Source organism: Clytia hemisphaerica, unplaced genomic scaffold (genome assembly GCF_902728285.1).
Source record: "Clytia hemisphaerica strain Z4C2 unplaced genomic scaffold, Clytia hemisphaerica genome assembly, whole genome shotgun sequence".
NCBI lineage: Eukaryota > Metazoa > Cnidaria > Hydrozoa > Leptothecata > Clytiidae > Clytia > Clytia hemisphaerica.
In genome coordinates this window covers 1,531,122-1,554,381 of record NW_027104338.1, presented here as the reverse complement: position 1 = coordinate 1,554,381, position 23,260 = coordinate 1,531,122, and the positions used below count along the sequence as shown (strand labels likewise).

The following is a 23,260-nucleotide window of genomic DNA, read 5'->3' as shown; positions in this document are numbered from 1 at the left end:
GAGTAACATTATTCTTAAGTTTTTGGCCATTTTCATCATGGACATTCTTATAAAGTGTTATTCTTATAAAAAAAAGCGTGTATGTAAACAGCTTTTAACTACAAGAAATTTTAAATCTGACTAAAGTTTTAAAACACTGAAAAGTCTACCCAGGGAGCCAACATTCCTTAATCAATGCAATGATCCAATTCGCACAGAAAAAATAATTGATTCCCTAGCCTAGGGATTGTTGATTTTCAGTTTGTGGATTTTTATTCGATCACATTAGTTTGGAATTTCAAGTTCGGGAAAGTTAGGAAACTAGCGAAACCAATTTTCCAATACTGGAAGCATATTTGCAATGTGTTAGTGATAACGGATTTCCACACGTGGAAAATTAATATTTTTAACTTTATAGTTTTGCACATTCAGAATTGCTTCGGGAAATTAGAAATCCCAAGTTTTTCCAAATTGATTGTAGAAGGGTCGGGAAAAGAGATTGATTTAGTTTTCTATTAACAGAATATCTTGCATTTTGGGGTCTGCATTAATAAATTTCCTAAAATTTCCCCCTTTGGGCAAGGACAGTTTTAGGTTATATTTCGAGCTTGTTTATCATCATCGAAGTCCTTCTGTTCTGTTTGTCTGTACTAAATAAGGAATTTGATGATGTTTTTTGTAAGTTTTCAAACACATTACTTACCTTATTACACGAATATTACTAGTCATTTTATTAACACGAATTAAAAAAATTCGTGTCAATAAAAATCCCCTTAATTAAAACCAGCCGTGGTGTCCTTGAAAAAGCTAATAAAATTCGTGTTATGTTTTTGGGTGTTAATTTCAAGGCCGTTGAATACTTGACTAGTAATATTCGTGTTATAAGGTATTTGGTATCGATATATTTTTGAAAGACTCTACAGTATGTAATTTAATGATCTTATCAAATAAGGTTAGATTCATCTGTACACTATAAAGGCGTGTAATACATTAGGTTCTTCCAGAAAAAAACAGAAAATCGTCAAATTACCCGCCTGTCACAAAAATGTTAAAATATTTTTGCTTTCATCAAGGTACTAAACGGTTTACTTTATGGTTTTATGGATGCTTAATTAAAAAAAAAAAGTGCACAAAAATACTCACAAAATTGCGAGATAAAGAATATTTTTAGGCTTACCTTAAGTGAATTAATTTTGGCTGGAATTTAATTTGGTGGATGGGAAGATAAACTAAAGATTATGTTGTACTTTAATGGGATAGACTTTCGCGGGGATTAAGCTTTGCGGTTGAGCCTATCTGCGAAATTCAAAAATTTGGCGGGGACTTAATTTCGCGTGTGATATCATTGGGTGACAATATTTTCACAATTTTGTGACTTCTACTGTCAAATCATGCATGTTGGTTGTTGAAAAACACATTAGTTGCGCTTATTTGATGCAAGTAACCATTCAAAAAGTATTTATTTAAATACATATTTTGAGTATTGTTTAGAAATATTTCGCGGATGAGGCCCACTTAATTTCGAGGATTTTCGTGGATGTCACCCAAATCCGCGAAGTCCGCGAAATCTAATCGCCGCAAAAGTTTATCCCGTTAAAGTTTTTTACTAAAAATTGTATATCATCCATAGAAATTGGCGATTTTTGCCAATATTCGCCAAATTTAATCCCTGTCATTATTAATCCACGTAATGTGAAGATTGAAAATTTAACAATATCCAAAGGCCTGAAATATCTTGGATGTTTTTATAAAAAACATGTAAATTATTTTGTGACATTGTCAGAAAGAGATGCTTTTTATAATTATGGTTGAAGTATACTAGGTCACAGCGTGGATGTAAACCACACTGAAACGACCGCCTTCCATCACGCATCACGCTCGCGAAAGAGCGCGCGCACATTATTAACGCCTACATGTCATCTACATTTTAGATTATTCATTGAAAACAGATTACAATATAGTCATTTTTCATGTCTCGATTATACAATTCCGAACAAAAGACATTCATGGAAAAAAAGAGAAACACCTGGGTAATCTAGTTTAAAAAAACGAAAGTAAATGGTAGACAAAGTAATGAGCCAAGGCAAAAAGAGATTAGTATACCACTATGAAAGAAACCGCCTCCGGCGGTCGATAAACATATTCACGTTTATGATAAATCATCGACCTGTCAAAAGTTTGTCCTCCGCGAACGCCCAAAACGTCAGCACGATTACGAACTACAAAGAAAATTTTCAAATGATGGTGTCAGATGGTATCAAAAAAAATTCGTTGTTCTACAGAAGTATTGATTTGAATGGTCTTGGTGTTGATTAAGGATTCGATAAACCAGCTTTTCGTGATCCCCGTGATATCCTATCAGCAGGGATATGTTATAGCGGAGCTGCATAACGTACATTTAAAAAAGCCTTGTTCTATCTCTGTCCCTGGCATTAAAATTTGATATGAAATTTAACTTTATTAATTACAAACTCGTGAAATTTGGATTTCCTCTTAGCCAATGATTCTGCTGCTGCATTTATCGTTCACGATTAAAAATTTTTAATTATCAAGAGGGTCTGTAAAACATTGGTGAATGACAATTTAAAAAAATGAAAAACATTGTTTTCATTAGTAAAGTTATAAGAAGTTTCTTCACTAAGATTATAAATAGTACTTTTTCATTTGAAATACCGCGCTACACCGCGGGGTGCCTCACTTTCTAACTGATATTTTCAGATAGCAAGTCGGTATGTCTGATTATGGAAAAAATTTCAAGTCAATTGAAACAATATTTGTCAAAATATTTACATCCGAAATTTTTAAAGAGAAATCATGAAAGCTTCTCAAATTCATAACACACGCTGATAAAAATAGATTTCATTTAGAAGGAAGCTTTTGGGGTATCTTCTACAAATATTATTTTGTAGAAAAGGGGGAACATCATAGCAAAATATGTGCAAACGTACTGCATGAATACTTTTTCTGCTTCATGTTTCTTATAAAAACAGAACACTCAAGGGGACAAAGATTGATTTCTATTATGAACAGTTTACAATAGAAACGACAGAGGAGCAATCCGCTAAGGAATTCTCGTCCTTCATCCAGCTCCGCTATAACATATCCCTGCTATCAGGTGGACAAGAACTGAAGTCATTGCAGTGCAATTTGAATAGTTGAACATATTTTAAAACTGAGGGTTTCGTGGCAAACTACTAAACACTCCGTCCTTTACCCGTCTCTTTTATATCTCTAATTATTGATATCTACCAGCAGCCGAACTTTATTCTTAAGGATTGCGCTCTTGTCAATCTTGAAATTTTACGGGGCTGAGCTAAATTTCAAGTTTGTTATTGAAAAACTTTTGGACATTTTTTATTCTGCTTCTGTAAAATTTATAAAATACACCTTTTCAGGAAAAATCCTCCATTGATGTACTTTCCAAAATTGTAAAACAAATTCTTTGAGTAAAAGAGTCGAGGGACCTTAATTAAAACGAACAAAATCCCCCCTACACCAGGAACTGTGAGCAATGACAAAAGAACACTCCACGAAACTTGAACAGATTGCGTTTTTAATTTTAGTAAAGGACAATCAAAAATATGAAAAATTTAAGTTTTTTATGTAAGAAACGCCTCGAAAAAAAACACGAAGGGATCGAGAAAAAAAACACTGAGGGATAAAATATTCAAGTGTGGCTAACTGAAGTATTCCGAAGTAAATGGGTAGAATGATTTTACAAATACTGCTCATAGTTGTTGCATTAACTTTCACCACCTCAGAAAAGATCATTGGCATTTTTTCAAAATGTGATGGAAATTTAAACAAGACAGATTTGCAAAGGAGAGCTGTTCTTTACCATAATGTCATTAATAAAACATTCAATCTTGCCAAAGAACGGTACTCGACATTCGACGACCTTGAATATCTAAGTTTTGATGTTTGTCAAGATCGTGAACTGCTGATTCGTCTAACAACCACGTTTATATTGGGTCTTGAAATGAATATACAATTTAATGCTTCTTTAATCAAATTCAACGATAGAGGCATAGTTAATTGGAGATATCTTATTAGAAATAAAAACACGATCTTGTTTTTTATAGTTCACATGGATAAAGAAATGACCGAATTATTTTCACAGTTAGTAACGGCAAGGCGACATTCAATTGTCCTAATTATAAATCAAATCAGTAAAATAAATAATTTCAACGATAATAAGCATCTTAATTATTATACTTTAGTTCGATTTTTAGAGCTAGAATCGAACATGTTTGCTAAACACGTCGAAATTTTCAGATGGAAGCGTTTCGGGTTATTACTTTTAAAAGGTTCGAAAAGAGATTTCAGTGAATATTATTCAAAAATGCATCGAAGGTTTATTGACACGATAAGCCAACAAGACCTTTTTGATACTTGCTATTTTACAGATACTATTGACATTCAAAATTCCACCAACTTTACCAGAGCTGTCAACATTTTACATCAAGATTTATCGTATAATGTTTTGGTCTTGTTTGGCAATCCTCATGATCAAATAAAGTTTGTGAAAACTGTAAACATTAATTTTTATACAAATTTTATCTGGTTCACTCACGACCTTACAGAATCTATGATACACTCAGCTTTCCTATTTGGTGATCAAGAAGAAATAGTGATTTTCAACTACAAAACCAAAATGCGTCAATTAATCGTAAACAACGCGGGAAAATTCAAAAGGCAAATATCTCTACTTGAAAAACACTTTGAACAAAATAAAGCGGTGGTCGAAATAGCATTACCCTTTTTGATACGATCTTTGAATTAATTGGTCAAAAGGGTACAAAAACAGACTTATTCATATCATTCCCCTTTTCAAACATTGGCGTGGTTTTTATTAGAAAGCTATCAAATTTTTTCACACATACGATGCACTTCTTAAACGAGGAAACGTTGGCCTTCAGTCTGAAGGAAATAAATGCGGAATTAAGAGAAGGTGTCTTTGAAACTACATGTGAATCATATCAGTGTTCACCAGGCTGGGAACAAAGCAGAGGAAAACGTTTGAAACAATTCACGAAATGGAATTCCGAATATGGTTTTACTTGTAAACAATGTCAACAAAACTTCATCAAATTCAACAAAGGAAATGTTGAAAAATGTCAGAAATGTCCTCGCTATTATCTTTCTAACGAAAATCGCACCGAATGTTTTGACTCATATCGTAAGGAATTTTTGGTCAAAAGCACAATCTATTTCACGGCTTTTGGATTAAGCTGTTTTCACATTGCATTCTGTGTTTTAACATTGATAATCTTTATCATATATCACAAAACACCTATTGTTAAAAGCTCAGATTTTATACTGACTGTAATTCACTTGTTTACCTCAATCCTGCTCAATGCAGCTTCTGTGATATTTTTTCATACAGAACCGAGAATGTTCACTTGTTTTCTAGATGCTATTATTGCTGGGAACTTATACACGTTTTTCATTGCAATAGTTCTCATGAAATCACACAAAATATTGACTGCTTTCAATTCAATGCACAAATTGTCAACAAAAAGCAAACGAAACACGATTCTCCAGCAATGGTTTACAATTCTCATTTTGACCATCTCTTCAGTTGTTTTGACCATTGTTGCTATGGAAACGCGACCCATTACCGTTCAATCTCGAAGACAAATAGAAGACAAAGTTATATTTCTATTTTGTAGGAATGTGCTTCCAAAAACAATACAATTTGGATTTGCAGGACTTTTACAGGTGGCCACATTCATTATAGCATACAAAGGAAGAAATTTACCGGACATTTTTAATGAATCAATGTCTCTACTTTATGCCTCTTTTGCGTCAACCATGTCCTTTGCAGTTATGTTTACATTGCTAAGATTCAAAAGTGAAGACCCACATTTCCAAGTATTGTTCATGTGGCTTTCCACGTCGTTGAATTCGAGCATTTATACTTTGTTATGTTATGGCAAGAAACTTTTTATCGTTCTCTTTAAGAAGGAGAAAAATACCTTAGAATACATTCGACAAAAGACGTTCCAGTCGAATTGTAGGAATGTTCTGAAACCAAACGAAGAAGAAACTAGGATGTAATTTTTTTATTGAGATTAATGTGGATATGCAATAATGAATTGAGTCCCGAAAGGGGTCTAGAGGGGCAATTTTTTGCATTGGAAATGAAGTCACTTATTTCCCATCTAAAACGCGTGACCTGCGTTTTTTTCGTCAAATTGATGATCAAAATAATATGTCATTAATAGACTATTTAAAGATGTACTTTTATGGCATCATCAATAATTATTATAACTGAACATAAAAGAAGATATATACAATAAACTTTCCCCATACTGTTTTTTTTATTTATACTTGTAATATATGAGGCTCGGAATTCCCGAGTTAGAAAATTCGAGTTAGCAAAAAATCGAGTTATGACGTCATCAAACGAAAACTTTGACGTCACAATCTAAATATCTAACTCGATTTCCGATTTCTCTAACTCGATTTCCGATTTCTCTAACTCGCTTGTTTTCGTCAAATTAAAATTTTCGTGAGTTGCGTGAAAGTAAAGAGAAAACGCTAGACTCAATCTTGGCGCAAACATTAAGGCTTCACTTTTGCTTACTTGAAAAAAAGATTGAAGGTTTCCCTCTTGGCTTCGGCTTTAAAAGTTCAATGTGTGTAATAATTATACTCGTTTTATGAGATCGATTTGATAATTTGATAACAGCCTTCACTTCGAGATAAAAAATTAAAAAAATTAAAGGACAATCATGGAGAAAACATTTGAGACAGAGGGGATTTTCCGGCGAAATTTTAAACACCACAAATGATTTTTAAGCGCGTTAAACTATAGTTGGAAAGTAGAGTTTTAACTTTGACTTTTCAAATGAGTCTTGGGACCTTAGGATCTCAGGACTTAAAAGCTTAAATTTTCACCAATAAGGCTTGGTATATAGCCTAGAAGCCACCGAACCCCTCCAAAATCGAACCATTTGATGAAAGAAAGTCGAAGATTCTTGCCCGAACTTTAAATTATAAAAAAACGTTGAAATACACAAGAACGTCAATATGTTTCGACCATAATCGTAGGTATGCAACAAAACCTTAAAGTATGAATTTGTTCTCGTGACATAGAGAAGTGGAATCAGATTTTTATCATTTAACTTGTCAAGCTGTTCTAAATATTTTTGCCATCAAATTCTTATGTTCTTACATAGTTGGGCCCCCCACAGTTGGCCCAGCGCTAGCGATAGGGCCTTTCATTTAGAACTTTCCGTCCGTCCGTCCTTCCATCTGTCCGTCCGTTTTGGTAGAAACGGCGCTTAAAACCAGTAACACACTTTTTAATTTTGCCGTTTGGAGAGGGAAAAGGTTGCTAAAGTCGGATACTGGCTACAAAAGATATATTTTCTGATTCCGCGCTCTTTCAAAAACAATTTTCAAAACAAAACAAGATGGCGGTCGAAGCGAGGAGGGTGATTCATACTTTCTTGAACATTTTCTTTGCTTTAGTGGTCAAGAGACTTTCAAATCAAAGATATTTTGTAATGGTTTTCTTTTATAAACCTTTTTCAACATTCTGCCATATCTTATAGTCTTTGCTCAAGTTTTCATAACGTTTTATGAGTGAAAATTCTACCTTAAATCACTTTTATTTTTAGTTTATTGTTTTCGAAAAGACTTTATTTTTAGGAAATAATGGCTTCTGATATAGAATTAAATAAACTGAAATGCAGCTCATGTGTAAATTTGAATAAGATTGGAACTTTTTCCTTGATGCTACACAAGAAAACAGTCACTTTTGGATCTGTCGCTAACAACGGTCAGTGGAGACCGTGGGACGCGGTATGATTTTCAAACTCAACACATGATTATTAAAAGTAAACTGATTTTGGAATTTGGTAATGGACACTAAAATGGACCTCATGTGTAAATTGGAACAAGATTGGTACTTTTTCCATGAGGCTACGCGTGAAAATGGTTATTTCTGGATCTGTCTCGTTTGACGATTGGTGCAGTGGCTTGATTTTTCAAATTCGACACAGAATTATTCCAAGCTGATTATGGAATATGTTAGCGGAGACTAAAATGCAGCTCATGTGTAAATTTGAACAAGATTGGGACTTTTTTCATGATTCTACACATTAAATAAAATGATCTGGATCTGTCGCATTAAACGGACGGTGGCTTGATTTTTCAAACTCGACTCACATACCTTAAACCGTCTCTAACTTGGGACGATTGGTCGAAACATGGGACTGTTGCATATCTGGTCTGTATTTTCACTTACTGTAAAATCGAAAGAGAAATCGTGTATTTTTAAATACGCCTTTCCTTAGCTCAAATCAAATTACTTTGGAAGTTCGGTGAAATGGTGGCCGGATTGCCGTCCCATGTTTTTTCAGATAGTCCCAAGTTGGAGCAGTTGATGGTAATTACCTTATTGGAACTAATTTTCGCGGGTTTTAATTTTAGCGTTTTTCGCGGTTTTTCGTCGAAAATTAATTCCCGCGAAATACAATTTTTTTCCAATTTTAGCGAAAAATTTGGAAAATCCCTGAGAAAATGAAAGAAATTTGTCCAAAAAAAGGCAAAACCGCGAAAATTAAAACCCGCGAAAATTCCTGAATGGAAAAAACCGCGAAAATTAAAACCCGCGAAATGCAATTTTTCGGAAATTTTTTTTCGACCGCGAAAATTATTTCCCGCGAAAATTAGTTCCAATAAGGTATTTAAAGTATATAAACTGATTCTGGAATCTGTTAATGCAGTTAGGGAAACCATCCAGGATCCTGCCATTCTATAAGCCAGCAAAAACTAAATGCCACTTGTAAACTTAAGTTTCTTACTATTTTCCATCAAAAACAACCAAAAACATTGCTACTTCCCAAAGCTGGAGACCAAAACAAATTATCTTCCAAGATTATGGCGCCCTTTTGGATCTATTGTTATGGCCATCTAAAATGGTGGAAAGAGTTGCGGAAAGACAGGGGCGCCCGCTAACTTCGAGGGTGGTAACGCCAAAACGCCCAATATGATCTTCCAACATAAAGCGAGTTAGTTACCGCGCGAGTTACGTCATACACTCCACCGCAGCACACAACGAACGGTGTTTTAGTAAATATCAATAATTATAAGAATATCTTATGTGCTTAAATTCAGTAAACTTTGAGTGCTTAATTGAATATTAAGAAGATAAGAAGATAAAAAATGCGCTGGATAATTTTCATTGTAACAGTTTGGTCAATCATTGCTGAAAGTTTGAAAAAAAATTTCCGACGCAAAAAAAAACTTCAGCCAATTAAAGGCACAGTGTGCTTATACTTACTATGTTTGCTACATCGTCTAGGCTAAAAAAAGTGCGAAAAGACACGAACGTCATTTTTTAATGAGTGTTGTTATGATTTTTTAGATCGCGGTCGCGTACAGGAACTCGCCAAATGTTCCTAACTGTAATGGACACTAAAATGCAGCTCATGGGTAAATTCAAACTAGATTTCTCATGGTTGCAAGGCATGAACAGTGAAAATGGTCATTTCTGGATCTTCGCATTAACCACATGAATTTTATTAGCTTGGATATGCAGACCGTAAAAACTATTTCACCGTCTAGTTCTTTAAAGATCATTTTTCTGGTCTACGGTCTGGTCCAACTAACATGCCTGCAGGGATATTTCTCCCTGCATTTATGTGAGTGCACCTAATTCGTTAAAAAGTGCCCACTCACTAAGCAGAATATTCGGGGGATTTTTTTATATTTTTCTATGGGCGCGCATAATTTATGGAAAAAGCTGACCTTGTGAAAAAAGATGAACAAATGAAAATGAAAACACATGTTCATTTCTAAACAAAATGGCCGCTGGAAAGGAGCCTTTTTAAAATGTGACTGATGTTTTGAAGTAGTTTAGAGTAGTTTTGAAAGCTTTTTGAGTTTGTAAAAGATGTTATATGGTAAGTTAATTATGTGTGTCTGCCTGGGTTTTGATAGTCTGTCAACAAAGTTCACTCACAGGCAGTATCAAACAAACTGTACCCGTCATTTTTAGTTACACCAGGTAAGATTTTTTTTTCTGAAATTTCGAGTCTGGATACACAGGCTAGAATTTTATTGTAAAGTTGAACCTGCGCCTGTGTAGGCTCGGTTGGTAGGAGACCATTCAATAAAATTTCAAGCGTCTAACCAATGAGAAGTACCGCGGTGATTTTGAAAAAATTTTTCCTGTCTTCACTTTGATCCATGTCAACGGGGTCATACATTTGCTGTTTTGCACGCTTGTTTTCAACACGTTACTTTTCGCTGGGCCTTCACGCCCAACGGGATTCTTGTTTGTTCTAATATAAAAACGTGTAATGGTTTCATACCAGAAAGTCCATTTTAAGGCTGTCTCATAAGAAAAGGTTTGTTTCAATTTGAAAAATCAACCTTTGTGTGGGGGGGAGGTTAGAAAATAGGCTTGATATTTTTTTAACCGGGTTAAACGGGATAAAATACAATTGAGCCTCTATAAATCGAACCTGCACGGGGAAGACAATTTTTTGAGTCAAGGGAATTTCGAGTAAGGTTTATAAGGCATTGTTAACTGAAAGGGCGAGAGAAGCTGTTAATATTAAGGAGATATTCGATTAATAAAGAGACTACTGTATTTTTAATTATTCTAAAATATACATACAGGAAGAAAAATTTTATCTACGATGAGCTAACAATAATTTTTTTAAATAAAATTGAAGTTAATTAATACAGTTTTCATAAAAAGTTATTTTTATCTTCAAGTTTTTTATGACGTTCGAAATTTAACCCTTTAACGACCGATATTGTATGTTCCATGCCGAGAATACTGATGATGAGATACCCCGTTTTTGCGTTCTGTAAAAAAAAAAGTTTTACGCAGAAGCTCAGGTTATTCTTATTTTTTCCGTGATATTTGGGCTTCGATGTTCTTAAAAAATTCTTAGTATACTTTATTCGATAAAAAATCCCTAAAATCGGCATCTGCTCATCGGTTTCTGAAATCTGGTGTCTAAGTTTTTACCAAAATTTATCTTCATTGTCTTATAGAACTCCTGGGGGTTCTAGGTTTACGGGATGTTGGGTATGTACCGCCTGACTTTTGACGGTCGGGCCTTCGTATAGGGACCAAAACGGACCCTTAGAGGGAGTTAAATGGAGAAAAAAACCAGATTTTTTTATGAATTTTGTAACCCATATTGGGACTATTTTACTAAGAATCTAGACTTTTGAGGGTCAAGAAATGAGATTTTAGCTGTTTTTACAACCCTTAGGTGGACTGTACTTTTCATAAAAAAAGCGTGTTGCGCCTTTTAATTGGTCAAATAAAAAAATAATATATCGCTAATCTTAATCTTTTGAAAATCTTTTGAAAATTGTTCGTGGATTTATGGTTACTCTTTTAACCAATTACATATTGCTGACACTTCTAACTATATGATTTTGACATCAAAATGTTCATTGTTTCGTGATATTAAGGATACTGAAGGCCAGTTGCAATCACAATAAAAAATATTCGAAAAATGCTCAACAATATATTGAATCGTCTCTAATTGAAATGTGAAGATCTGTTACATTTTACATTGATTGGTTCAACGGCACTTGGTCAAATGTTTCCGCATTTCTGGCACGTCTTCGCTGAACGTATTTAAACAACACAAATGCCAATACGATGATCAGTAAAACGATGGGAATTTGAAGATATAACAGTGTGGTATTTTTGTCGCCAGCGCTTTCAGTGGTGTCGTTGTTATTGTTGTATGATGCTTGTGTTCTGGTTGGCTTTTTGATTCTATTGTTGGTGTCGTGGTTTTGGTTGTTTGTTGGGTAATTATGGAATGTTGGTTCTATTAAAATTAGATTGTCAGAAGTTGGTCATAACAATACGTTATCAAACGTCATAAACATCACTAATTGTTAGAACTTTAGTGTCTTGGAAAACTTTCTGAAATAGACCTTTTCATAAATTATGTCCAAGAATCGCTTGCCTCGTTTTGAAATCATTGCCATGGTGATTAACTCCCAGTGGATTCTATTAAAACTACTTCCCATTCATAAAAGAATCATTTAATGTCTCAAGGGGTAATTGTTTAAATACGAGACAAGTGATGTTCGTGACGTAAATATCAGAAGATCTCCAAGATTCAAAGACATTTCTACTTAAGACAAGTAGAAATGAAAGGAGGAATTTTGATTGCCAGAAATAATGGGCATATTACAAGTAAAGCCATACACGATCTTTTAATGATGCCTGTTTCGGTAAATAAGTTTTAAATGCTACGGACTCTAAGAAGGACTCTTTAGAGATCGGTATCTTATCAGCTGATTTTTATTGAACTTCCACGGTTATAAAGATAGCACTTCATTGATAGGTTTTTTAGAAAGATTTCTTCATTTCAGAACTGGAAACACCTTATCTTTACCTGCAATCTTGATCTCCAATGTTGAAGTCATGAAAATTTCTTCATCAATTTCACCCAAAGCTATACCATCTCTTTTAGATCTTCCATTGGAAGCAGGACATCCAAACTGGCAATTCTCCTTTGACGTATCTTGGCAAACATACGATTCACAATGGACGAAAATTGAATCACTATCTTTGAAATTAAAGGCTTCAATACTGAATCTGAATTTGTTTTGGTTGACTTGCTGTTTTTGTTGGTGGTGGTGTCGCCTGTAAGTTTCATCTTTTTCGCATCTAAAATGTAGAATCTCAAAGGTTTGAGGACTATTTTTTACCCTGAAGTTCAATCTATTGTAATGTTGAATATTGTTATTGAGAGTCAAAAATAAAGCTGTTAAATGCTTTAAAAATTTGAGAGATGACGAAAATGTTAATTTCTCCACAAAGTCTACTTCCCATCTATAGTTATCTATGATATGGAGGCGCGCCTCTTATGCTGATAAAGCAGAATTTAAAGAAATTATCAAAATTTGTGTTCGCTCGGTGAACTTGCTCATGGTAAAGAAAGAACTCGGAATGGAAAAATTTTTTACCTTTTCTCGATGAAGTAATATTTGGGATCAGCCAAGTAGCTCGGTGTTTTCGTTGCGTAACAGTTGTGAGGAATAACGCTCAAGTTTTTCTTGTCTAATGACAACTCGAAGTAGATTCGATGACTGACTTGGAGATATATTGGAAATTCTTCGGTGCCGTAAGAATCGTCGTATGCTAACGATTTGTAAACTTGGAAATCGATCCTGAATGATGCATTCGCCTCTGTAGGAATTAAAAATGTTTGTATGATATAGTTAATTAAGTCCCTGACATTTTCGAATTGATTTTTCTGATAGGTCTGGATATACCGTGGCTCAAACCGCTCTGATTTTTTAGCCCGACAGATTGAGAAAAACTAAGACGAGAGTGACGTTTTTTTAGTTGGATGTGTACGCGCTTTTGAAATCAAAGAATATTTGAAATAGATAGCTATGATATGACATCACCTTTACCATGTAGGATTTTTTCAGCCAGTGGAGGTAAATTTAAACGGACCAAAACTATGGGAATTGATATTCCCATGTTTTTTTGTGGCTGCGATTTGAATTCCATTGTTTTCGAGCCAGGAAATTCAGTAGGGATGGAAAAATAGCACAATTATTTCCAGCGGGAACAGGTCTCAGTGGGTCTATCAGAAAAGGGCGTGATATGATGGCAATTAATGGGTTAAGATTTAGTAATAATCTAATGAAAAAATTTTTTATACCTTTATATTCATCGATGTGAAGTGTTTGTGGACCAACTACAATACCGCCGTCCCCAGGGATATGCGAATCGTTGTGTTGGCCTTTCAACGTCTTCAAATAATTCTTTCTTATACGACATTCCAAACCGATATAATAATATTCGATACGCTCGATTAAAGGGTTTGCTTCGATCTATCCAAAAATGGAAAGTAATTTTATACAGCGTGTCCAGAAAGAACTAAATTTATATAAGTTAAATTTCTCATACTTTATAAGGGTTTTTAATTTCAATTCGAAAGAAGGCTTAAAGCTACATACTCGTGAAGATAAGGGCGAGGACGGAATAGCCTCTTCCTATAATGCATATTTGTTCGAAAAGCAGAGAGATTGAGAGGGTTTATCCCTACGGGAACAAACAGACACTTTTCCATATAAGGGCAAATTAAGACCGCAGTAATAGTTGTCTTATTGTGTTGCATACCTCATTGTTAACGTATGTAACTCGGACCAAATTCTTAAATAGAATATGGCGGCGCTCTTCCACCATGGTGGTACCACACATTGTGTAAGCTGTAGCCGTTTGGTATTCGCCACTAGAATTGAAATAAACGAAAATATAGTATCGAAACAAGTTTGTACTTTTTTGTTTCCTTTTTTGCCCCATATCTCGTATCTTTAATAAAACTTGAAGAATCTATTACGAAATGACACGCAAAACCCAAAATAACACCCATGAGATCAAATTTGGTCCCGAAAAACTCGTTGTTTTGACTGTGAATCAAATGCTAGACGACTAATTCAGATAAAAAATAAAAAAAGTAGAAATAAAGCAAAAAGTAATGGAGGGAACAAATTGTAGTTTATACAAACTAAATCCCCTCACAATAATCGTATTATCATATAGCGACTATACTGCAGTATTATACGCATTATAAACGACTCCAGTTTCCAGAGTTTTTCGTGTTTTGTTATAAGTTACGCAATTTCTGCCATCAATGAAAGCAAAAGTTCGAATCAGTAAGGTCTGTAAGGTGATCTATTACGTAAATCGAATGTTTACTTTCGTGATGTTTTCAGTTACTTGGTTACGTGATGGCACCAGTTACCTACTTTGCTTAACAAAACATGACAACGCTCTGTATCTAACCTTGTTTTATCGTATCTAAAGCGGCATGCTTGATCGCGTAGAGACATCTTCCTTATGGTGACGTTGTGTTTGAAGGTTGGTTTGAATTTGAAAATCATTTGATTGTGCTTGCAGATGAGATTCTGCTCTGGATTTTCTACCGAAATTGAACCGATAGATTGGTTGGATGAATTTCCTTGGTTTTCCGAAGTCTTTGATAAAGTTGAAGTTGTCGTTTTTGTCGTGTGAGGGGCGGTCGTTGTTGTAGTTGTTGGTGGTGTTGTTGTAGTTGTCGGTGGTGTTGTTGTAGTTGCCAGTGGTGTTGTTGTAGTTGTCCTGTTGTTGTAGTGGTGTTGTTGTAGTTGTCCGTGGTGTTGTTGTAGTTGTCCGTGGTGTTGTTGTAGTTGTCCGTGGTGTTGTTGTAGTTGTCCGTGGTGTGTGTGTGTGTCCCTTTGTGTGGTGGTTCTGTTGTTTGTAGTTGTCCGTTGTTGTTGTAGTGTCCGTGGTGTTGTTGTAGTTGTCGGTGGTGTGTAGTTGTCGGTGTGGTCATTGTAGTTGTTGGTGTGGTCGTTGTTGTAGTAGTAGGGGTGGTCGTTGTTGTTATTGGAGTGGTCGTGACTGTCATGAAAAGCAAAGTATTCGAAAACCTTAACTTTTTATTTTTTTACAATTTATTTGTAGGTTTGCCAACACTTGCTCATACGTTTAATAATGAAAATCAGGTAATCTAGAAATCGATACTACGGTTACGAATAAAAGAAATATTACAATTTTTTTATAAGAACATTTTCTAATATTCTTAACTTTTTGAGTTTTAAGTCTGAAAATGTTCTTAAAATATTGTCAGTTAAAACATTTTGTGGGAATAATTGGACTGTTTTAGTCTCCATAAAGCCTTAAAAAAATGTTCTTAAAAATTATTTTAGCAATCAAAGCCTTGTGTACTTTTATAGTTTGCTCTTATAAAAAGCGTATACCTTGTTTCTCTCCGGCTGTGAATTCCCAACCCAATGTGAATCCACTCTCTTCGTTTTGTTTTTCGATGTCTATACATTTCGATTGCGATTCTATGAGTTCTCCAAAGATGTACACGTAGTAAGTTTCATTGACTACTAGATCTAGAGGTTGCGATAATTTGATGATCAGACGGTTGTCATTGGTGATTGTTGATTGCATTTGATTTGCAATGTTCATCATAGCTTTCATCTGGTTAGTGTTTTTGTTACGGATAACTAAGTAGTTTTCACCGTTCCTTGGTTTACCAAACTGATGAAAAAAGTAAAACAAGTAAAGGGTTCCTTACACTGCAACAATTTAGACAGTTTAGGAAAAATGCCAGTACTTTTGGATTTTGGTTGATTCTAGAGTATGTTTATTGGTGGAAAGTTTGAAAATAGGAATAAAAAATCATCGCAACGAAAGCAAATATACTAATTTTCGCGTTTTAATTATCTCGCGAAAGTTAGTTTAGGTATCGTGAAAGGTTATTTTAAAGAGCAATCATTCTCACCGCTCCATGTATTTTGAGTTCAAATAAATCGGAGTTTGCTGGAACTGTTGATCCAATTCTCGGAGAAATAAAGTCCACCTTCATGTATCGGTTTTCTGAAAACAAAGAGATATCGATTCGTGATATTAATATGACGTAATGTGGAAACCTTCGGTAGGTAGCTATCGAAAGAGGAGCCTCTGGGTCGCCTCTTATTACTTTAAAAGAAATTGGGACACTTTTGATGGTAGAAGGCAGAAGTTTAGTCTTTGTATGCTGATATTCCGAAAAATGTCCACTGTTTCACAATCAATTCTTTTTCAGATTGTTGAACCTTACCTTCTCCAACCGAGACGTAAAAACATGAAACGTCTGAGATGTGAACCAACAGGTTAGAACTAAAATGAAAATATTGAAAAAGAAAATATGGAAGAACGCGTTTTATTTTTCTAATTGTTGAATACAATGTGATTTTCTAAAATTTACTTAACAATATTTGATTATCGTACACTACGCAACAAAATATCGGTGATCAATGTTTGTAATGCTTAAGATTTTTCAATTCACTCACCTTTCCAAAGCAGAAACATAGAAGCAAAACATGTGTTTTCCTGTCACATTTCCTTGTGGTGTCCACTCTAAGAGTACTTTGGCTCGACCCGGACTCCCATTGCCTCTGAGCCTCATACCAGCTGGTGCCAAGTAATGCAGCTTATTCAATCTTTAGGAAGAAAAAGTCAAACTCAGCATAAAGTTGTCAATCAAAAGCTGTTGAGATTAAAAAGCTGACTGAAAGAAAGGCTTCGGTTTAAGCCACTCTCGAGCAACTGTTGTATCTTTGAGATTTTAACGAGGTGGTGCCGAGAAGTGGAATATCAAAAAATTTGAAATTTATTATTATGAAAATTGATCTGATTAGGAAGAAATTTTTTCGGAAATTGAAATTTGCGGATCGTTGTAAAAAATAAATTGGCGGAATTTAATTTAATATGTTTTATCAAAAAACGTGTTCAAATAAGCAAAGAAGGCTGTCTACAGCCCTTAAACAACAAGAACTGCAAAAAATATGAAATATATTAAATTTGGCGGGAATTTAATTTAGCGGATGACGGAAAAAAATAAATTGAAGTGGGAACTTAATTTGGTGGATTTCGGGTAAATTTTCCTTTCCACCAAAATTTCTTTCTACAAGATAACATGGCTTATTTTAACTTACGTAACTTTTTGACCATAATTAATCTGAAATATTTTAGTCCATTTGGCAGTTTCGCTCTGTTGGTAAATACATGTATACGGATTCATCATTGAAAACTTTGGCTTCAAATTTGGTGGTTGATGCGGCGCTTTACGCAGCTCGAAAACCACTGTGGTGGTGGAGAAAGCGTTCGTAGCATCTTTGTTTCTAAAATCTTTGACGGTAACTCGGACTGTGTAAACACCGTTTGAAAGCGAGGTTGGAACTTTGTATGTACAATCATCCTAGAGGAAGAAAGTAACTCGTTGGAAAGATAACTTTGAGTGACTCGTTTTTGATATTTATAACGGTCAAATTTTAACCGGTACGTAACGGCATAATTTTACTTTCGTTCTTCTTCGATAAATTAATTTTGACTAACATTTTAAAGCATTCTTCTGCCCCTTCAAGAACTGGTCATAGCTCAAAACCAAATGCTTTTCAACAAAAGAAATTGTTCTAGAATGATGAGAGCCTTGGTTTGCCACAAATAAAGCTTGAAATTTGAAAATTCTCTTTTGAAAAAAGAGTGTAAAACTAGCCGGTCAAAATTAAAAAATTATATTAATATTTACTTTCTGAATGTAAAAACTTCTCAAGGTAATAATCTACATACATAGAGTGTATTCTGAGGGCCACCATAACATCTGATATCATCGTGATCTTCATCAACAGCTATAAAGGAAATAATAAGTTGTCAAGTAATATTTATCTAGTGGTTGTCTGTGAACTCGGGACTAAAGGATTATATTCCTTTTTTCTATTTGCGCTAGGCCTTGATGCTAGATTGCTGAAGTTGAGTACCAAAGCCAGTCTCAGCTCACAGTTAACCTACGGCTTAGATTAGCTTATCCGATCTAACCAATGACGTTTACATAAATACTGGATTAAGCTTTATCCGCCATCTTTGATTAGAGTTTTTAGAAAAGTAATAACTGCAGAGAAGCCAACTCTTCCAACTTTGTCTAATTCAAACAGCGCTACATCACAAACATCTATTGAAAAGTTTTGATCTAACGCTTTCGATACCTTGCACCCCTATCGAGATCGTTAGGGAACCACTCTCAAAAACACTCTGATCAATGGATTTGGTTGGCTTGGATTAAGAAACTGCATCCAAGGTCTATAAAAAGCTAAGCTACTCGTGGACAGCTCGGCGTCAACCCCACATCCATTATGGCCGATTGAGCCCTCCCCCCGGCCATAAGATCCATACAAGAACGTGGAATATTACGTGGAATAAGGATAGTCTGATTTTCTTAAATCAGAATTTGAAGCCATTTTATTTTCCATTCAAGGTATAGTTTCTTTTCATTTCAAGCTCGACCACGAACATAGAAAATCCTTATGGGACATTACTCCGTGTAATTAAAAGAATAATCAGATGATAGATCCTTCTATTGGGCTATTCCAGAAAAAATCCGTTCAGAGGGGGTGGAGGATGAATTGTCCAGGGGTAGTGAAAAAATACCAAAAAATTGCAATGTCCAGGGGGTAAATTCCAATGTCCAGGGGTAATTTTATGTGTCCACAGGGTTGATTTGATGTTTGTCCAGGGGTATAACCTGTGTCCAGGGGGTTGAAAATCAAAATGTCCAGGGGTAATTCATGAAAAAATAATATATCCTCCACCCCCCATGAACGGATTTTTTCTGGAAGAGCCCATTGTACTGATGAGCAAATATCAAAATCTCGAAATATTCTTCAAAGTCGAGATATGATGATTTGAAAATTTTTTAAATGGGTTCTTACACGGTTCTTACGTTGAAATTCTATTGTTTTCTTGCTAAAAGTCAAAAACTTGTATTAACTATTAGTCAGGCAAGAATATTTTGAAGTTTTGCTCAGGACAATAGATGAAATCTACACGCCAAAAGATCTCAAACAGTTTTATTATCAATAAAACTTACCATGAATCTTAACGTTGAAGCCGCTGTCAGAATCAGCAACGTAATACGGGAATACATTGACTTTAGGCATTGTGTTTATTTTGCCAGTATCTTCCCTTTTCGATGTGTCGTAGTGGGCTGTGATGTATGATGGTTGACCATTCAAAAGGTATTTGATCCTAAAAAGGGTGAATAATGGTTTTTCCGGTTACGCCAGAGTTACTGTAAACGCTGTAAACTCTCGCTTTTTCGAACTTCCATTATTCGAATCTTTCTGTAATTCGAATTAATTCACAGTCCCCGTCAAGGAGAAAACTTTTATAATTCGAATCTCTCTGTAATTCGAACAAAAAAAAATTTCCCGTCCGAGTTTGAACTAGCGAAAGTCAACTTTATGTGACTCTAGCAAAAAACCATGGAAAAAAAATAAAAACAATTGGCTCTCTCTAATTCGATTTTTAAGTGACAAAGAATTTTCTAATTGTAGAGAAAGTTTTGGATTACAGAAACTAATTCATACGAGTTTCTAAGCTGAGGGGACAAACATCTTGAAAATGGCAAATTTTTGACTCCCCCTCCCCCCTTGTACGCTTTCGTACGCTTTTTGTGTACCCCTCCCCTTCAGTGTACGTAAACTTTTTAGTGCACCCCCCTAACCCAAGTCGAAACTTGAAACTCTTGTAACAGTAGACTATGTAGGTATCCAATCGTATTTATAACAAAGTCTCAAGAAATTAAAATTACGAGCGTACGTACTTCTCCTCAAGGACCCCCCTCCCCCCTCGTACGCTTTCATGCGCTTTTGGGAGTACCACCCCTCCCCCCTCTCGAGCGTACGTACTTTTTGAATGGTCCCTTAGAGAGAGAGTTGACTGTGTTACATTCGAACTAAAAGAGGCGCTTGCTTACGCAAATCGTGAATGTTAAAGTGGCGAGAACCCTGGACCTGTTTCCCGGTTGAAATCTCTAACTCAGTTTAGATAAAACGATCGATCAAATTCAAAAGAGATATAGAATCTATTGACTCAGTCAAAAAAGTCGATTGGATGGTTTTAAAGGAATATATTCTTCTAAATTCCAATTCCAGGACAGACGAGATTTTCCAGATAAAATGAGTATTTTAGGGTATTATTTCAAACCGGGCATAACATTTTGACCAAATTTTCTGGTGAGGCGGGATCTTGCTTGGTGTGTGACACAGGTGGCCCGGTTAGGGAAACTGAAACGATTCCGGCTTCCTAGGTGACGCCTTCCCAAAAAAATCTCAGGTCTTTCTTACCCAATCCACATTTTCTGTTCATTCGTTTTAAAGGCCAATCCTTTATATTCACCAACCGCCCTAAAAACCGCCCCATCATCTTTCAATACACAATACACAGTGGCATTTCCTATTTCCACTGAGGGAAACCAATAAGGTTCCTTGGTAGGATCTTTATTCCACATGTGGATTGTTATACCAGTATCGATCAGTGAACGGTTAGCTCTGGCTTCTTTGGTACATTGGTCACCAAATGGATTTCCAGCATTGACAAAGAATAGGCGATAGTCAATCAATATCTATAATATGAAGAAATGAATGAATGAATGAGTGAATGAATGCGTTTCGGAATATTTTAACCAATGATATACAATAATCAGTAATTTTTAATTTCACATTAAATAAAAGTGACTAAAACATCTTCGCTGCCCAACCATGATGGCCGGCTCCATCTGTTCGTTAAAGGGCCTAAAAATGGCATTTTCTTAGTCATCATCTTAGTAATCTCAGGTTTCTTAGAATCTATTGGTCAAAATCTATAAACCTTTTCAAAAAAGCGTATGTATTTGAATATGTTGTATCTGGTTAGGTGTTTGTAGTATACCTTTTTTTTTTATAACAACATACTTTATTACTTTGCGAGGATTTCTTTTGCAATTTCCTAATAATTTTGGTGTTTTAACGTCCATAAAACCTTTGTTTTTAACTTGTTTTTAACCCTATTTTTATCAGGGAAGGAAGGGGTGTTTTCCGCCACCCTGGCGCTTTTTTGTTAATGCATAGCTCACTGGAAAATTTTTTTGACACTCTGAAACATTTGACTTTTAATATCATCTTATTAGCAACATGTATACCAAATTTTACTATAATACACCCACTAGATCAGGTTTTTATGATTTTTTTGCGCAGACATGTCATAAAATCCAGCTAAACCCTGTAAAACCTCAAAATCTTAAATTTGGCATAACTTTTATAGTATTGATTTTGTCATCCAATTAACTTCGTTTTGGCAGTTTTTAGGTATCAATAAGAGATAAACAACGAACGAACGGAAAAGCACCGCTTTGGCAGCCATATTGAATTGTTTTTAACACATATCGGGAAACGAAACTTGGCCCGATTGGATGAATTGAAAGCGTATCCCAACCGGAACACTGCCCTAAAAAAGCTTGAGAGTAAATACACAGATCGGGAGACCAAACTTAAGCCGATCGGATAAAAACTTTAGACATCGGAATAAAAAAAACAAACTCTTAAGTTGCGGCTGGAAAAAAGGGATTTGAAGGGTCATCGGGGCTGACCAATAAGATGTTTTAAAAAATGATGACGTCATAAAAAATGAAAGGTATTAGTAGAGGGTGTTTTTTCACTGGTCAGCGGTAAATGTGAAACTCAACGATGACGTCATCGACCCAATTTTTTCTGTGAATTTTGTTTTATGCCAGTGAACATTTCTTCCAAGTTTCAAGGCCATACCATCTCTAAATCAAAAGCTATGCCAGGGTGGTGGAAAACACTAATATTTTGGCTATGGAAACTTATGTTCTTATATAGTTTGTCCTGATAAAAGACGTGTATACCTCATTGATCTGACCTCCTTTGGTCACTCTGAAATGTCCACCACGGAAATATTTGAATTCTGATTCTGCCAGTGACATGCTTATGACCATTGATAGAATCACCAGGGTGAATTTTAAACTCTCCATACCTATGCAGTGCAATGTCCGTGTGTTGCTAGAAAAGAAACAACCATTTAGATCAATTAATGTTGAATTTAGTTCGAATTAGGCTCCTAATCTATAAATACTGTAAGAATATTTTGAAGATGATTCTCCCCGAAAATTAAAAGTATCCATGATGAAATGGAAAAGCAACATTCTCATAAGAACGCTTAGCACTTTGAAATGAAGTAATTCTTATTCCCTTTAGCCTACATCTGATCAATTTTTTTTTTATTTTCAGTGCCATAACAGATTCGGAAAGAAATCGGGTCTTGCTGGAAATCCCGACCAAGAACAACCTATATATCTCATCAAATAGTCAGTAAGTTTTCCCTGCAGTTTTATATTTTTATAAAATTTCTCTTATAAATCTAAAATTCATCCTCAAAGTTGAAATTCTTCGAAAGTTTTATTTGTGGGGGAGAGGGTGGGGTGATAAAATATGCCTAGGAAAAGAATCATTATTTCTCAAACGGAGGAAGGTCTCTAAGAGACTACATTTTTTTATATATAACGTGTAACTTTTGGTTTCTTTAGAGAGGGCGGTCGATCTACTCGTTCAGAATATGTCAGACAAAACTATAATATCACAAATACATACCTCTAAAAATAGTTGAATTTAAGAACTCGCAGCAACACTTATCCCAGACCAGTACAGTAAAGTGTCCTGAATATTATATGGGCTTCCCAACAACAAAAAAAGTTGGGTTTTTTTTCTGATAATGGTTTGATGATAGATAAAAAAGCAATTTTTTTATGAAATCATACATAGTTTTTTTTCTTAACAATTTTCTTTTTTGACTGTTTCTTAATCATATCTGTGTTTGAAATCTTCAGTGTGGTTGGTGAGGCATCTTGAAGTAAAAAAAGGTTTCAAAGTTTGACGCCCTTTTGGCAATAGCTTATTT

The 23,260-nt window shown here is 35.0% G+C and overlaps 1 protein-coding gene across 1 annotated transcript; it reads right to left on the bottom strand.

Moving 5' to 3' along the window:
• Positions 1 to 11,209: 11,209 nt before the first annotated feature.
• LOC136817825 (uncharacterized) lies at positions 11,210 to 23,047 on the bottom strand. Its single transcript, XM_067074149.1, has 16 exons — positions 22,954 to 23,047; positions 22,212 to 22,365; positions 20,653 to 20,930; positions 19,395 to 19,552; positions 18,101 to 18,159; positions 17,467 to 17,729; positions 16,822 to 16,971; positions 16,590 to 16,648; positions 16,272 to 16,366; positions 15,739 to 16,027; positions 14,783 to 15,379; positions 14,117 to 14,228; positions 13,656 to 13,827; positions 12,949 to 13,171; positions 12,375 to 12,649; positions 11,210 to 11,798 (listed from the first exon to the last, which is right to left on the bottom strand). The coding sequence occupies exons 2-11, from the start codon at positions 22,335 to 22,337 to the stop codon at positions 14,919 to 14,921; spliced, it is 1,938 nt and encodes a 645-aa protein (XP_066930250.1). The 5' UTR covers positions 22,338 to 22,365; positions 22,954 to 23,047; the 3' UTR covers positions 11,210 to 11,798; positions 12,375 to 12,649; positions 12,949 to 13,171; positions 13,656 to 13,827; positions 14,117 to 14,228; positions 14,783 to 14,918.
• Positions 23,048 to 23,260: the final 213 nt, after the last annotated feature.